Below are 17,983 nucleotides of genomic sequence, written 5' to 3'. Positions count from 1 at the left end.
GCTTGGACAGAACTGGGTGGACTGCTCTCTGATGGCTGATTCGGATCAGGATATCTCTTTTGTCCCTCTTGTGGTTAATTAACTTTAGTTATTTGTGGAATTTCTTGCCCCCCCCCCCCACACACACACAGGATCTTCTTATTAAAACATGACTGTAACAAATGAGTTATTCTTCTGTCTTCTGTCAACAGCTGTATTGGTTCCAGGTGTCATGTATCATCTTTTTTTAATCAGGACTGGAATGCAGCTCTCTTTGGTTTGCAGAAGAACAAATAAATATCACAAGTGTCATGCAAGTATGTTTATTAGTGAGCTCAGTAAGGATAATATACCGAGTAACTCGTATCAATATGTATACATTTTAAACTGTAGACATGATAGGTTTCCGTGTAAAAGTGATGCGATAATGTCGTTGTCCTCTAGATGGAGACGTTGGTCAAGAATGAGACATTTTTCTGCTGAACAAAGGAGGAATGTAATGCCAGGAAACAACCCAAACCCTACAACAATTAAGTGGAAGAACTGTGATGAGTAAAACCGACTGTAATCAGGCAATTTTAGCCAAATGACTTCAAATTACTCTTCATACTGTTTAATGGGGATAAAATGCAGGAATGTAAGCTGCATTGTGCAGCTATTTTATCAGCTACAGCCAGAGGATTCCTATCGCTGCAGGGCAACCATCACTACAGACCACTGAAATGAAAAAAACAAAAAAAATATCGTCATAGAGCAATAAAGTTACATTAACACAGACATCTCAGAGATTACAAACAATACTGCTGAAAGCCATGTTATTCACTTGCAAACACACAGGAATAGCCAGTATTCTTTAGGTACATTTCTTGTGTTTCTACGTATGTTGAATGAAGAGAGCAATAAGGATGCACAAACTGGGTTCTCTTGGGGATCAACTTAAGGATGAAAAAAAAACTAAAGATGAGGGCTCAAATTAATATTGCACCCCAATGAGTCTTAAGTGTCCTTGGATGACAAGCGGTGATTGGATTGCAAGCTTGGTAGCTTTTGATGGCCATGTCTGTCAGCCTCACCTGCTTTTTAATCAGTAATTACCATAGGGGATTCTCTGGCATTTCTTAATTAAATTGGACCAAATGCAATTAAAAACCACACTCTCTTTCCTTTAAAAGGACTCAGTGGAGTCCTTGTTTAGTTCTTGCTGTTAAGAGAATAAGCGGTTGAATGGTCACAACACCGTCCCATCTAATGCTGATCTGTACTTGATTATTTCAGTGGTTATATTAAGTTTGCAAATTGCATAATAAAGGGTTCAAGTTTAAAGCTTCCACTACATCTAGAATAGAGGATTAAAATATTTGAGTTTTTTTTTTTTAACTTATTATTGAAATAATAAATGTTTGAAATGTAGTTTTATATCTTTGCCTGTTAAATTTATACAGAGGAAATTCAACACTGCTACAAATCCTCACCACTTAGAAAAGTCCCCAGCAGTCCAAGAGCCAACAATCACAGACACGTCAGTGGTAACTGTTCCATCTGCAGTCTTCATATCATCCTTGGAGTTGTTGTTGTAGTTTCCACAGGCGCCACACATTTTACTAGATAGACTACTGTCAATGGTGATGATAACTTCTTGTGAAATGGAGTAAGTGACCCTCACAGCGGAAGCCCTCTCAATGATCACAGACCTCTCTGAGATATGGACAGTCAGATCACTCATCACTTTGCTGGGAAGAGACACTTTCCTGCCATTAACCTGGATGATGTGAATAATGGAAGAGAAGAACAAAAAACGATTAGAATTTTTAGAAAAAACGACATGAAGGCATTAACAAGATTAAGCATTTAAGTTGCTCTCTATTCTCCCCATTGTTCTCACCCATGCCACGTGTTGGCTGTTCACAGCGATGGTGGTTTCCTTGAAGAACACATATACCGTAGCAACAGCGGGACGTGCACCTCTCCTGCAGACTCTGACATCCACAACCACACGGAACCACAGCTTTGCGGCCTCATCACACAGAGAGGCCACCTCAAATGCACCTTTAATGCCTATAGCTCCAGTCATGCCATCAAAGGTAGTGAGATGACCGACTTCATTTACACTGCAGTGGCCCTGCTTGACATGGCAATCTCTGAGCCCATCTCTTATACCACAAACTTCTCCACCGACACAGGAAAACTTTTCACATTTCACCAGACCAGAGGCTTGACACACACACTTGGACTTACAGTCATTGCTCACGACTGTTTCGCCAACCTGGAAACATAGATGAGTTGAAGCATAAAATTATTTCTTCTAATTAGTGCAAATTGGATCTCCTACATCTTCATGAATGTGAAAATGCTATGAGAATGTGCGTGTTATCTTGTGAGTTACATACATGATAGCTAAGACAAATTTTGGTAAAATCTTACCGTCAGATATCTGCCAGCGTGCACACACCCACATTTGTCCATGGGAACACATTGGAATCCGTCAAAAATAAAGCCTACGTCACATTGGCATCCTTCAAAACAGCTTCTAGAACAAGTATTTGGGTAAATAAAGCTAGCACATGACCCACCACAGGTGTCTGCGCACACTTCATAATGACTGTGTGGAGGGCAAGAAGCCGCTGCGGGAGAAGAGAACATTCATAAGACAGTGCACATGCACTATAATGTATAAAACACGTGGACAGTGCTAGTGTGTGTAACGTACGACAGAAGGAATTACTCCTCCATGGCTGTATCCGCACTCCTGCGCTTTGGCAGGCGAGAGCATAGGCCTGGACACTGTCACACAGAGTGTCTTTGTTGCCATCCATAGCGCAGACATCAAACACACAATGAGACACATATGCTGCTGGGTCAACTTTACTGTGACAATCTTTAAAAGGCCCATTAGGTTCACTGATGATGCCACAGTGTTCTGGTTTTCCATACAAGGTGGCCTTGGCCTCCTCACATAAGGGACACTGTCCTCCACAGCCCCCACACACATTCCCAGGAAGGTCCACCACCCAAGCCTTCCCAAAATTTTCAACAACTTTCTCTGCTCTGCCACTGGGCAGTCTGAAGTCATCAATCGTTTTCTTGTTGTAGTTACCACAAAGACCACACATTTTATCCTGGTATGATGATGGCACAATCACCTCAACATAATAGACGGTGTCATACAGGACTGTCAGTCCAAAATCTGTTCGGACAATTATGTTGCGACCTTCCTGGGTGACTTTAAGACGCCCATCATCCAGGGAAAGAGGCAGGGTGACAAGCTCATCATTCACCTGGGCAGTTGTAGAATGAGACCAGAACCATTTTAAGAAAAATCATTATACATATTCAAACTAAACTGTTGAAAGTTTTTAGAAGTTAAACTCACAATGACTTTCCACGGCATTCTCTGTTGGATATAAATGATGTAGCCATAAACTGTCACTGCTATTGACCTTGTAACAGCAACTTTTCCATTCCCATACTTCTCATTGCCCTGAGTTATAGTGAATGGAATCAGATCACCTTCATTACAGGTCTTGGCCAATACATAGACACAGGTACCCTGAAAATCAAACCTCCTTCCATCAAAGGAAATATAGTGAGGATCACCAGAGGCCACACACTTGCCATATCCCTCAGGGTGGCAGCCTTGCACTCCTTTTATAATCTTACAGGTCTCTCCTGGACGACACCTGGTTTTTTTGCAAGACACTGCACCATTGACCCCACAGGTGCATTTTTCAACACACTTGTTTTCAGGGTAGAAGACCTCTCCTTTCCTGTAGTAGTGACCTTCATAAGAGCAACCACAGTCTCTCACGGGCACACAGGTACCCCCACTCAGCAGATATCCTTGGTCACATTCACAACCTTCTGCACAGGGCCTGTTGCATTTGGTCAGGTCAGTTAAAGTGGCACAGGTGGGAAGACAACCAATGGCACACAGGGTGTAATGACTGTTAGCTGGACAAGCCATTGCTGTAGGATAGCATGGGAAGATGGACACAAAAACAAGAGAATGGTTAAGTCAATGGGAGCAGACGTCTTTCTTCTGTCTCCTGTTGTCGCTATCTCTCTAATTCATACCCAGACTGACTCTCACTTATTCTCTGTAAAATGACGAAACCAAAAGGAAAATCGGAGGATACTAAAGACCAGATGGTCTCTATGAAAGAATTAAAGAGTGAGTTAAAGAGCAACTTTGATAAGTTAGGGAGTGACTTTGATAAAAAGTTGGTCAGAAAAGCTAAAACCGCTGCTAGACGCCTTGGAAGAAATGAAGGACAAAATGAAGAAAATGCAGAAAGACATGGATGAAAAAGACCGAAAAATTGTTGTCTTGGAACAGGGACAACAAAGAATGGATTATTTGGAACAAAGCATTCCCATAAATTATGTGATCATCACTGGAATCAAAATCAAGCCGAGGAATTACAGAAATGCTGTGGCTAGCGCTGACATCGAATCTATGGAGCAACAAGTGAGTTCTCAACTGAGGGATGTGGAGATAACTAGATCCGGACCAGATTGAGACATGTTACCCATTACCATCTAGAGGTAGGAGACCACCTGCAATGCTGATAAAATTCAGTCATGCCATCAGATGAAAACAATGATGATCAGGAGTGCAGGGGAGTTGGTGAAATATGAGCAATAAAGACGGACAAGAATTGTTACTACAGCAAAGATCTGTACAACAGAGTCACTTCAATATTTGGACCTCTACAATTTTAAACACGTCAAGCATTTCATGGAACAGTCCAAAAAAATCAACATCATTGATGTCAGAAACATGGACTAATGAACAAAAAAAACAAAAACAAAAACATGTATTTGTGATAACATGGGATAACATTAACTTTGAGACTTTAAAGAGCATGTTGATGTCTTTTGACAATATAATACCATGTGAAACTGTTAAAGTGTCTGCAACAAACTGGTTAATTCTTGTATAAACAATGTCTGCTGAAAGAGGTCAATATGATCATTATATTCTTATGGAGAACACTGGCAAGGTCAACTTCTTGTTTTGACTATCCATGATGTTCACAAACCTTGTGTTCCTATGAAGAATGTAAACATGGTTATACTCTAGGGTAAAAGGCTAATATTTGGAAGTGGATAAGGGTATGAACATCTGTCAAAATTCAATATATGAGCTGGTTGAAGACTTTTAATGTCTGAGTTTGTTGATTACATATTCTAATGAGAGAGATGTTTTGTTGATAATTTAGGGGACGGGAATCTTACAAGCCAATGGCTTCTACCCGTTAACCCCGTTTTTTTTTCTTTTCGGATGTTGTTGATGATGTTTCAATACTGATGAAAGTGAAATATGTTGTAATAAAATGTCTGGAAAGAAGAAAAATAAATTGAATAAATAAATAAAATAAAATGAAGAAAACAAAACAAGTGACTCAAAGAAAACAAACTCACGACAGAAGTCTTCTCGCCTCCACGAGTAAATTTTGATACCCCGGCTCTGACAGGCTTGGGCATAGACTCCCACTGCATCACAGACTGTACCTTGGTGGCCTAGGTACTGACATGCGTCATACACGCAGTCTTCCATGTAAGGAGCAGGGTCCACATGCTTGTGACAATCTCTGAAAGGCCCCAGCTTGTTAACAATAATACCACAGTGCCTCTGGGCTTCAAACTCTTTCCTCTGAGACTCTGAACAGATCTGGCACCATGGCCCCTGGCAGACTGATGAACAGCCTGGTGTCACAGCCACCTGCCAGCTGTCCCCCAGCTTGTCTCCATTTTTAGCGAGCTGTCCGTTTGGCATGGCCAGGTCATCCTGAGCTTTGCTGTTGTAGTTGCCACACAGACCGCAGACGACACCCTGGTAGTTGCTGGGCAGAGTAACAGTCACAGTACTCCGCCAGTCATAGGTCACTTTAATACCAGCGGCAGTGTCCACTACAGCTGTCCTACCACTGAGTAAAACTACTAGATCTGCACTGTAAACCATTGGTAACCAGGCAAGCTGTCCGTTGACCTGATGAACAGAAAATGAGGGAGTAAAGAATATTTTTAGGAGATTATAGATTTAATAAATCTGCTGCCCTTGCTAATCCACTCCAATGTGCAGTAAAAGCTTAGTTTAATTATGTCTTCCCGGATCAAAATTTTAATATGCAATTAAATATATATGTAGAAGAGAAAGGGGAATTTCAAATTAAGCATAATGAAAGAAGGTGTTATCATGCACTCATTTGAATGTGGCTCTTCTTTCATGTATTTATTTTTAATGCTGTAGCTACATACAGTGCCCTATTACTTTTCTCTGCAAAATGACATGTGAAAACGGTGTTATATTACCTATTGAATCTCTAATCAAATCACATTATCCATACCTCCACATGCATACTTACTAGTACTTTGTTAGGATGTTCTCTACTGATGGTGAGGGTAACGCCATATATGGAAAAGATGACTGTCTTTGTGTAGGACACGGCCTTGCTTCCCCGGTTGTCATTCTGCACAGTCACCTTAAAGGGGACTAGCCCAGGTTGCTGAGAGCATAGTCCCACCAGCTGATATTCACATGTACCCTGGAAGTTAAACCTGAGGCCATCAAAAGTCCGATAGTGTGGGTCACCTGAGGCTGAGCATGTAGCGTGACTGATTGCTCGGCAGGCTCGCTCACCATTCAGTATGGTGCACTGCTCATTAGCTGCGCAAGAGGCCATGCGGCACGTCACCAACTTCAAAGTGGTATCACATACACATAGGCGACTGCAAGCCTCATCGGCCCAGAAGTGCTGGCCTGGCTTATAGTAGTGTCCCTGATAGGAACAACCGCATGTTTTGGCCGGCACACAGACACCTGCACTGAGGACATAGCCCCTATCACAAACACATGTCTCTACGCAGGCACCAATGCATATCTCCTTTTTCTGAGGGAAGGGGCAGGATGGCTGGCATGGGCTGGCACAGTCTTCATAGTGGCTGTTACGCTGACAGTTCATTGCTGGATAGAAATTAGATTTAAAAGGATTAACAAACAAATACTTTCCTATCTGACAAAATTGTTTTATTCAAATATGCTTCTTGCACTCACGGCAGTTGAACTTTTTCCTCCAGCCCCGAATGATAATTCCATGCTCACGACATTGCTTATCATAGGATGCCAGTGCTTGGCACAGCATCTTTTTGTCTCCCCCATTCATACACATATCATATACACAACTGTTCATGAAAGCCTGGGGGTCTAATTTTACATGGCATTTCTTGAAAATGTTTCCAGACTTAGCTGTGAGGGCCCCACAAAAAGCCTCAGTCTCATAGATCTTACTCTGGATGCCATCACAAGTAGGACAATTTTTCTCACAAGTATCCCAGCAAGGATGGTCATTATTCTGTTCAGGTGTTTGCCAGCTTTTGCCCCACTCTATCACTGAAGAGACAGCTTTGCCCTCAGGATTTTGGAGCTCATCACGAGAGTTACCATTGAAGTTCCCACACAGACCACATACAGCACCATAGTAGCTGCTCGGCAGTTTAATGACCAGTTCCCAGTTCCAATCATAGGAAACAATGAGGCCAAAGTCTGTCTTTATCATTGCAGTGTGACCATGCTGAAACACTGACACTTCACCCTCTCCTAGTTCCACAGGAAGATTTAACAGATCCCCATTCACCTGAAGGAATGTAATCAAACAATGTTTACAGTATGCAAATTGAAATACAGGTCAAACAGACTGGTCAATAGAGTAACATCTTACCATGACTCGACCAATTTGGCTCTTTTGGACTGTGATGGTGTACCCATAAACATCCACATCCACCTCTCTGACATACGAAACGACTGTGTTTCCCCGGTTATCATTCCTTTCAGTGACTGAGAATGGCACTAGACCAGCCAGATTTCCACATGTCTTGGAGATGACATACTTGCAGGTGCCTTGGAAGTTAAAGTTGTAACCATCAAATGTGTGGTAGTGGGGGTCACCCCACGCCCAACAGATCCCTGTGTACTCAGGCACACAGAGAGCTTCACCCTTCTCAACACGGCACTTCTCTTTCACTCTGCAATTGGCATCCTTGCAAGGATCTAGATGAAATGAACACAAAAGGAACATCAGTAGGAAAAATAAATTGTGAATTTATTTGATTTTTGAGAATTCATTATATGTTATTGTTAAAGCTTATACATATCGACAGTATTTGTGTCTTGCCTGTGCTGTAACATGCCCTAATTCCTTTCTTGATCAAGCATTTGGTGCCTCCAGGGCAGGAATGCTCTTCACAGACAAGACCTTTTGCTGGAGTGCAGGTACATTTGGTGTTACAGTCTTTCTCATACACCACTTCATTAGGCTGTGACATAGATCAGGCTCATTAGATAAGGAAAAAAAATAAACAAGGCACATTGCAGTTAAATTACTGCCTATTATCTCAGTTTATTAAAAAAACAAACATAAATGTAAGCAAGCTGCTTATATCCACATTTCATGCCTTCATTGGCAACTTAATCTTATGTAAGCATGAATGTTGTTAAGGATATTGCATGAACTACTGAGATTCTGACAAGCTGGAATTTGTGCATCAACTGAGATACTGAACCGTACCTTAAAAGTTCTTCCACCATCATAGCAGCCACACTCATGCACTTGTACACATGACTGTCCATTGAATACAAAGCCCTCATTACATTCACAGCCCTCTGTACAGCTGGTGGAACATTGGACAATGTCTATGAGGCCCTCACAGGATGAGGAACATATGTCTGCACACACCTCATAGTGACTGTTGGCTGGGCATTTAATTGCTGAAATAAATTATAAGACAAGGAACAGGTCTTATTGCCACTAATAAATACAGTACAATAAAAACAGTATGGAATATGAGAATGAGAGTGGAATTTGGTGGAATTTCACTTACGACAGAATGAAGCTGTCCTCCAATTTTTGACATCTACTCCTGCCAAGTGACAACTGAAGGCATAGGCTGCTAAGCTATCACATAGCACCTTTTCATCACCGTTGGAAGCACACAAATCAAACACACAGTCATTAAAGTATGGCTGTGGGTTCACTTTACTATGGCAGTCTGCAAAAGGACCTTTAGGTGCTGTAACAGCGCCACAGTAATCCGAATTTGAAAACACAGCCGTGTGAGCTGGTTTACATTTGGGACAGCTTTGCCCTGCACAGCCATTTCCACATCTTCCAGGAATATTGACCTTCCATTTATTTCCAAAGGTATTGACATTTTTGGCGAGTTTTTTGTCGGGCATTTGGAAGTCATCATTTTTGTTTCCATTATAATTGCCACACAGGCCACAGACTTTACCACGATAATTTCCGGGAACTGTGACTGTAACATCATAAACCAGGTCATATGTAACCACCAGTCCAAAATTTGTTGAAATAACATAACGCCTGCCTTCTTGGAAGGCCATCACTGCACCATCATTAAGATTCAGAGGAAGATTGTTAAATATTCCATTTACCTGAAAAAGAGTCAGAAGTATTATTTTAAGAATTATAAATAATGATAAGAGCATCAAAAATATGATTCATAAGCTAGTTTTACAATTCAGCTCCACATATTAAATGAATTAAGTGTTTCAAATATCAAACTTTATTCGAAAGAAGTGTCATTGCTTACCACAACTCCAAACGTATTTTTAGTCAGGATGAGAGTGTAGTCGTAAACCAGGACAGCAACCAGCTTGGTGACAGAAACCACTTTTTTTCCCCGCATCCTGTCCCACTTCACATTTTCCACCCGTACCGAAAAGGGCGTGAGGTGGGTGCCGTCCAGGCCACAGCTCTTAGTTAATGTATAGGTGCAGGTGCCTTGGAAATCAAATTTTCTCCCATCAAAAGAGGTGTAATGGGGGTCCCCAGAGGCCCTGCACACAGCCTTACCAACAGGTTGGCATTTTTGAAAACCATTCTGAATTTCACATTTCTCATTGGGGCCGCATGTGAATGGCTTGCAGACAACCTGAGAAACAAAAGGAAAGTGTTTTAAAATCCTTAAACATTTTTTCTACTAAGGTTTTTTGTGATTATCAACATTACTGTTCACCTCTCCATTTTGGACACACTGGCATTCCTCTTGACACTGTTGATTGGGATAAAACACTTGGCCACTGTTGTAGTAACGGCCTTCATACAGACAGCCACACTCTGAGAGTGAAACACAGACTGTTCCACTGAGGATGTAGCCCTCGTCACAAGAGCAGCTCTCCGTACAATAATCTTGACAGTCTTGAGCAGAGATCAGACTAGAACAAGATGCAGGACAGGACGCTGGACAAATTTCATAGTGGCTGTTGACTGGACACTTGAGAGCTGTAAACAAGAGGACAATGTCAATTTTTTATTCTGTATATGATTAAAATTATACATCTTCAGCACAGTTCTACATCACATAATTTATGTTCAATTTACAATTCATGTAAATATTTTCATAAGAATGATTGAATTTCTCACCACAGAAGTCACGGGTTCTCCAGCTGTATATTTTGGCCCCCACAGCCTGGCATGCAGATGTGTATGACGTAATAGCCTGACACAGCACATCCCTTCTGCCTTTATACAGGCACACATCAAAGACACAGTCTTGAAAGTAACCCTCTGGGTCCAACTTAGCATGGCAGTCACGGAAAGGTCCTTTGGAGTCACTTAAGATCCCACAGAAATCTCCTTTTTCATACTGAATCTTCTGATTAATGTCGCAGTCTGGACACTTTCCTTTACAGCCTTCAACACAGCCTGGGATCTTGGCCACTTGCCAGCTGGAACCAAATTTTGCAGCGGATACAGGTGTACCACCATTCTTTGGAATCATATCATCCTTGGGATTGCCATTGTAGTTTCCACAGAGCCCACAAACAGCTTCCATGTAATTGCTTGGCAATGTTACAAACACAGCACTGATCCAGTTGAATGCTACTTTAAGACCAAAGGTTGTTGTGACAACAGCAAATGTTCCACTATTACGTACAAATATCTGTCCATCCAGGTCTGAAGGCAGGTTGACCAGCTCATCATTTACCTTTAGAAGAGCAAACAACAGCATATTCAAATTCCAAATATAACAATATATGAATATGAAATTGACCAAAAGAAAATAAATAAATGCATTTCTCTTACCAGGATCATGCCCTTGTGAGTAGTTGTAATGATAATATTGATGGAGTGAATTTTGATCTGCACTAACTTGGTGAAGGAAACTGCCTTTGTGCCCCGGTGATCATTTTGTACCAGTACTTGAAAGGGCACCAAATCTGTTCTCTTGGAACACAGTCCAACCAGTTGGTATACACATGTGCCTTGGAAGTCAAATCTTTTTTTGTCAAAGGTCTTATAATGGGGGTCACCTGTGGCATGGCAGGTGCTTTCAGAGATTGCTTGGCACTTTCTTATTCCCTGAACCACCTGGCATTTCATTCCTTTGCCACAGCCTTTATTTTGGCACTCTATAGCCCTGTTTCCTCCTTTGCATGTACACCATTTCTGACAGTTTTTGTCAGACCAGAATGATTCTCCAGCAGGGATGTATCGACCGTCATGGGTACAACCACACCGAGCGGCAGGTACACACTCATTTCCACTCATAACAAAGCCATTGTCACAAGTGCAAGTCTGGACACATGAATGTTTGCACTTGGATGGAGCATCAGGGTCAGAACAAGTAGCAGGACAGGCACTGCCACAATGCTCATAATGGCTGTTGGCTGGACATTTAACAGCTTTAGAGAGAAGAGAAAGAATTATGTCTTGTAAATGCTTGGAAGCACAAATTGTCAAGAAATAGAGTTTTTTACAAAAAACATAAATTTAAAGCACACAAATAAAATAACTACTTACGGCATCGAGCAATCTTCCTCCAATCATAGACCTCAATCCCTGCAATCTGGCAGGCGTCAGTGTAAGCTTCCAGTGCTCTGCACAGGAAAAGTGTAAGACCTCCTCCCATGCATACATCATATTTACAGTTCTCCAGATATATTTGTGGGTCAATGATGGCATGACATTTTCTGAATGGTCCATCTAATATACGTGTAATGAGCCCGCAAAACAATTCACCCTCCCACTTCTTCATTAGGCTGTGTTCACATCTATCACAACCACCCACACAGTCATCTTTGCACAGAGCATCTTTCACAATCCCTTGTACCTTCCAGCTCTGCCCAAAGGCTACAACCCCACTGGCCAGTGTGCCAGAGGGTGTGGTGAAATCATCATTGGGGTTGCCATTGAAGTTACCACAGAGCCCACAAGTCTTACCGGCATAACTGCCAGACAGAGTCACCACAAGAGAATGTTCCCAGTCATAACGAACGGTCAGACCAAATTCAGTCTCAATGACCACAGAGCGGCCACTATGAAACATAAACAGTTTTTCGTTGTTCAAGCGCACAGGCAAACTTGACAGGCTGTTGTCAATCTGAACAAAAGATAAAAGAAATATTACAGTGCATCAGTCATAATTTTTTGAATTGATACAAAGATATTTCTGATCAACTGAACTTAACATTACTTTTTAAATTGGGATATTTGAAAAAAAAATTGACAAAGAGAAAAATAAAACCTTACCCTCACACGACCTGTTTCTGACCGAACTATTGTGATTGTGAGGCCATACACCCTTAGGGTGACCAGGCCAACATATGACACCCTGGGATTTCCTCTGTTCTCATTTTGGGCAAGGACCTCAAAATCTTGAAGATGATCATCCTTTCCGCAGTTTTTAGCAATGATATATGTGCAGGTGCCCATAAAGTTATAGCGGCGCCCATCAAAAGTACTATAATGTGGATCTCCTATGGCCCAGCAAGTGCCAGGCTTCTCCCCCACTGGTTTGGGGACACAGGAGGGGTATTCACCTTTCATCTCACACACCTCATTAGGACTACAGGTGATGCTGCTGCAGTTCGGGGAACCAGCTCCTGATAAAAAGTGAAAAATACACAGCTTATTCACAAATCATTACAGTTCCCCTCTCTCTAACAGAACACTCCACCAAGAATAAGATAATTCAAATTCTTAAACATCTAGAATTTATGGACTTACCTGGCCGTAAACACTGTGCTGGGGAACCATAGCCATTCATCTGGCTGACTCCTACACCGTAGAGAGCAAAGGGAGGACCAGATGTGGACATTGTATGTCTACTACTGCCAGATGTTTTAGTGTAGGATATCTCCACCCAAGAGAAATCTGTTTCAGGAACCGCATTCCACCGGATGTCACGGGGCAGCTCCCTACCATCGATAAGCAACCTTTCAATTGCGTTGGTCTTTGCTACAATAAGGGCTTTGTTTTCAAAGTCGTTCAGAGCCTCTAGTGAATAGGAGGTGCAGAAGCGGTCCGTGGGAAGAATGGTCATCATGAAAGGGTCAATGTATCTGAATATGTTATAAGTACGTCCATTGAATAGCATGATAACCTGAATGCCATGATTCGACTCAATGTATAATGTATGAGGCTTGATGTATCTTAACTCCTTCACATCTCCCCTGGACAAATGAATAACTTCTTTCCTGGGACCATTTCTGACATTCACTTGAGTGGGTTGAGAGGCTATAATGAAGACAAGGTCATATTTTGTCTGGAAACTCAGGGGAGGCACCATGAATTTGGAGCCCCACTTGCCTACTGGCAGTAGCTGTTCATAGACGTGATTACATTTTGAGAAGCGCCAGGTGCAACTGTGACCTGTTAGAACAGCAACAGGGAGCTGGGAGGTAATTCTAGTGCCAGATAGATCATAGTGGCTCTGAATCTGGACACTCTCATATGGCTCCAGGGCTATTACCAGTTTTTTGTGATTCCCATAGATACTGCCCTGGAATTTGATTATGCCTTTAGGGAAAATCTCCACGTTATTGCGCTCTTTTCCATTTGTCACAGCAAACTCTCCACAAGTTGAAAAAGGACCGGAAGTTGGTGTAAGGATGAAATATTCTGTGCCCCATTCAGATGTGGGATACACCAATGAGTTGTCCGCTGTGAATTTTTTGAAGTTCAAGGAACTTACAGACACATCTGCTGAGGCTTCAATGTGTACTGTGTTGGGGGACTTTTTGCTGCCAGACAACTCCACTTCTTTGGGGAGGTCAATGATTACCCTTTCTCCAACATTTAGAGTTTTTTCTTTCCTAAACTTTAAAGGAGGAACTTGGACAGTCACTTTTGTATTAGCCTGAACAGCAGTGATGTATATCTGAAGATGAGAACCACTATAGGGCCAGTGCCACTTAAAATTCTCCATGAATGTCACAACAAACTCCCTCCCTAGCACTCCAGCACTAGCTGGACCTGAAGAAGGGGAAAAGGAGAAACAGAAAAACAAAGAGTCAAATGAAGATGACTTCATGGTGCTTAAAATGAAGTAGTGAGTTATGAAACCATATTTCAGAGGAACTCCAAAAATGTAGAGGAAAATGAATTTGTGAATGTATTACATTAATTGTAACTTTTTTCTAGCGTGTGCCTTGTTCCATTCTTTGCAACTGCCCTTTCTTAATGCCTCCTCAAGAATAGTTTATCCTGCTGAGTTTTTGGTGTTTTGGAAACTTCCAAAAATGTATTCTTGGCAAACTTAGTTTTTGCTATGACGACTATTCATCCATCCATCCATCCATCCATCCATCCATCCATCCATCCATCCATCCATCCATCTATCCATCACTGGGCCACACAAAGGACAAACATACACATGTACAGACAATTTGGTATTACATAAATCACATGTTTTTGGTGGGAGAAAATCAGAAAATCTATGCAGACAAGGGCAGAACATGAAAACTTCCATCCATAAACCTCCTCTTTGGACTTCCTCTAGGCCTCCTAACTGACAGTTCAAAACTCAGCTACTTCTACCAATATATTCACTATCTCTCCTCTGGACATGTCCAAACCATCTCAGTCTGGCCTCTCTGACTTCATCTCCAAAACCTCTAACATGTGCTGTCCCTCTGATGTACTCATTCCTGATCCTATCCTTCCTGGTCACTCCCGAAGGGAACCTCAGCATCTTCATCTCTGCTACCTCCAGCTCTGTCTCCTGTCTTCTCCTCAGTGACACTGTCTCGAGACCAAACAACATCGCTGGTCTCACCACAGTTTTGTACAACTTTCCTTTCATTTTAGCTGAAACTCTTCTATCACACCTGACACTTTTCTCTACCTGTTCTATCCTGCACCACCTGACCACACAGAGCATGTCATAACTCCTTCCTAAAAGTAATGCAATACTCTTCCTTTTTCAGCTTCCACCATTTCATCCTCTGCTCTGCCTTTGCCCTCTTCCTCTTCTTCACCACCAGATTCATCCTACACATCACCATCCTATGCTGTTTGGCCACACTCTCGCCTACCACTACTTTGCAGTCACTGAACTCCTTCAGATTACACCGTCTACACAAGATATAGTCTACTTGGGTGCTACTACATACACCCTTATAGGTCACCCTATATTCCTGTCTCTTCTGGAAGAAAGTATTCACTATAGCCATTTCCATCCTTTTTGCAAAGTCAACCACCATCTGTCCTTCTGCATTCCTCTCCTGGATACCAAACCTGCCCAACACCTCCTTATCACCTCTGTTTCCTGCACCAACATGTCCATTGAAGTCTGCACCAATGACAACTTCTAGGTATGCTCTGCATCACTTCATCAAAGTCCATCCAGAATTTCTCCTTCTCCTCCAGCTCACATCTTACCTGTGGAGCATACCCACTAACAATGTTGGACATCACACCTTAGATTTCTAGCTTCAGATTCATCACTCTATCTGACACTCTTTTTTACCTCCAGGACATTCCTCACAAACTCCTCCTTCAAGATAACTCCTACTCCATTTCTCTTCCTATCTACACCATGATAGAACAACTTGAACCCTGCTCCTAAACTTCTGACTTTGCTACCTTTCCACCTGGTCTCCTGGACACACAGTATGTCTACCTTCCTCCTCTGCATCATATCAACTAACTCTCTACCTTTTCCTGTCATAGCTCCAAATTCAACGTCCCTACTCTAAGCCCTATACTTTTGGCGTTCCTCTTGTCTCTCTTCCTATGAACACACTTTCCTCCTCTCCTTCTTCGACCAATAGTAGTCCAATTTCCACTGGCACCCTGTAGGTGAACACTAATGGCAGTCGTTAACCCAGTCTCTGCTATTGTCGCTCCAAATTCACTGTAACACGTTCAAGACAGATAAAGGCTTCTCAGACTGCTAACACAGAACTTGGCATTGAGACTTCCTCATGTATGATACAAAGAATCAATACGACACCAAAGAAAAACATATACGAGTGTTTCAATGTTCAGAAAGCAGGAACAAATGTTGGATTGCTTTCAAACTTGATAACTAGCATTAGCATCAGAGGTTAAAATTATAGTCACTTGGGCTTTTCTTGACAGCAAGTTCCTTGTACAGACAATATAATTATTTAATTGAAAAAATATAAATATCTGTTAATACTATCAATATGTGCCTCTGCTGTGAAAAAAATATTGTCTTGGCTCACTCTAGACCTGGGGAAGTTAGATTACGCTGCCCCTTGTTGAAAGCAGCAAATACTATCCCCAAGAAAAGACATTTAAAATTAAACGGCTTTCTTTATGCATGGTACACTCACATTATTCATCTGTTTAAGACTCTGCTTCACACAAAAAAAAACCTGTGGTGTGGCTGAACCATAATTCTCTAAAGTGATGATGCTGACAGTTTGAAATTTGGTAGTCACTTGGCTGCATGTCCCACTGAGAAATTCTGAGTAACATTTCAAGGAATGCTGCTGAGACTAATTGGGGTAAGCTAGTCAGTCAGTCATTTTCATATCACCACCGCTGTATCCGCCGCAGCAGGTCAGGGGGAGCTGGAGCCTATCCCAGTGACATAGGGCGTGAGGCGGGGGACACTCCGGGCACGACGCCAGTGCACTGCGAGGCACACACAAAGACATACAACCACTCACACACACATTCACTCCTACGGGCAATTTGGAATGGCCAATCAACCAATCAATCAAGCTTTTGGAGATGGGAGGAAGCCGGAGAAACTGGAGAGAACCCACACAGACACGGGGAGAGCATGTGAACTCTGCGGGACTCGAACCCGGGTCCGCCGTGTTGTGAGGCGGCAGCGCTAACCACTGCGCCACCGTGCCACCTTGGCGGCAAACAATTAATAGCTGTTAATTGTTTGCAGGACTTTTTAGTTAGTAAAGAATGAAGTTTCTTTGCTACTGCTATGTTTTAGCCAGGTTAAATAAACTTCATGACAAATTGAGTCAGATGATGAGCATATATGTCATGCAGAAATTAAAAACATTCAGGTGAGATCTGCCACAATTTAAAGAAAAAAACAAAACAAACAAACAACAGAATAAAATGAAAAAATATGCTTACAGATGAATGAGGCCCCCAATGCACAAAGCAACAACAGGGTCCTCATGACTGAAAGACACAAATCCGTCTTTTTATTTACAGACATATTGGCAATTTACATCATTTGAACAATAAATTTGGCCTAACACACAATATATCTGAATCATGCTTACCTGCTATGGTGCTTTAGTATGAAGACTTTTATTTTTACACTTCCATCCTTTAATATACTCTGATGTACTGCAGCACTGACCAATCACAACCTTAAACACAATGTGGTATGGCTTTGAAAAAACAATTCCCTTCCTCTAAAACAAATTAAGGCAGAACTTGGCAATGAATAGTATTCTCTGCTGTATGTTGACAGTAGTGCTATGACCAATGCCAACAACATACTGTATATGATGAATCATTGATGTAGTTTTAGAGGTGCCACACCTAGGATCCCAACATGAACTGCTAAATAACTTGGAACTGTGTTAAAGGTAAATATTTGTAGGTAAGAGTTTTATTAAAATAGTTATTAAAGACAGTTTTGTTTAAAAAAATAGCTTTTAGTGGGAAAATGAAACCCAAAATACATATGTGTTGTACAGGGCAGTTCTAGGTTAATTTTGATCATTGAACAGAAACGTGTGTATTTTGGTGTAACC

General features: G+C 41.8%; 1 protein-coding gene across 1 annotated transcript; it reads right to left on the bottom strand.

The window, feature by feature from the left end:
• Positions 1-288: 288 nt before the first annotated feature.
• LOC137601760 (IgGFc-binding protein) lies at positions 289-17,571 on the bottom strand. The gene is made up of 22 exons (XM_068324136.1): positions 17,504-17,571; positions 17,352-17,399; positions 13,005-14,252; positions 12,528-12,880; positions 11,799-12,378; positions 11,082-11,680; positions 10,419-10,983; positions 10,012-10,277; positions 9,586-9,927; positions 8,857-9,427; positions 8,544-8,743; positions 8,151-8,292; positions 7,698-8,026; positions 7,034-7,613; positions 6,345-6,943; positions 5,401-5,968; positions 3,350-3,942; positions 2,687-3,254; positions 2,401-2,600; positions 1,862-2,242; positions 1,452-1,738; positions 289-696 (listed from the first exon to the last, which is right to left on the bottom strand). Exons 2-22 carry the CDS (start codon positions 17,395-17,397, stop codon positions 687-689), a joined length of 9,027 nt encoding a protein of 3,008 aa, XP_068180237.1. The 5' UTR covers positions 17,398-17,399; positions 17,504-17,571; the 3' UTR covers positions 289-686.
• Positions 17,572-17,983: the final 412 nt, after the last annotated feature.

This window comes from Antennarius striatus, chromosome 9 (assembly GCF_040054535.1).
Source record: "Antennarius striatus isolate MH-2024 chromosome 9, ASM4005453v1, whole genome shotgun sequence".
In the NCBI taxonomy this organism is placed as follows: domain Eukaryota; kingdom Metazoa; phylum Chordata; class Actinopteri; order Lophiiformes; family Antennariidae; genus Antennarius; species Antennarius striatus.
This window is presented reverse-complemented; position numbering and strand designations above follow the sequence as displayed.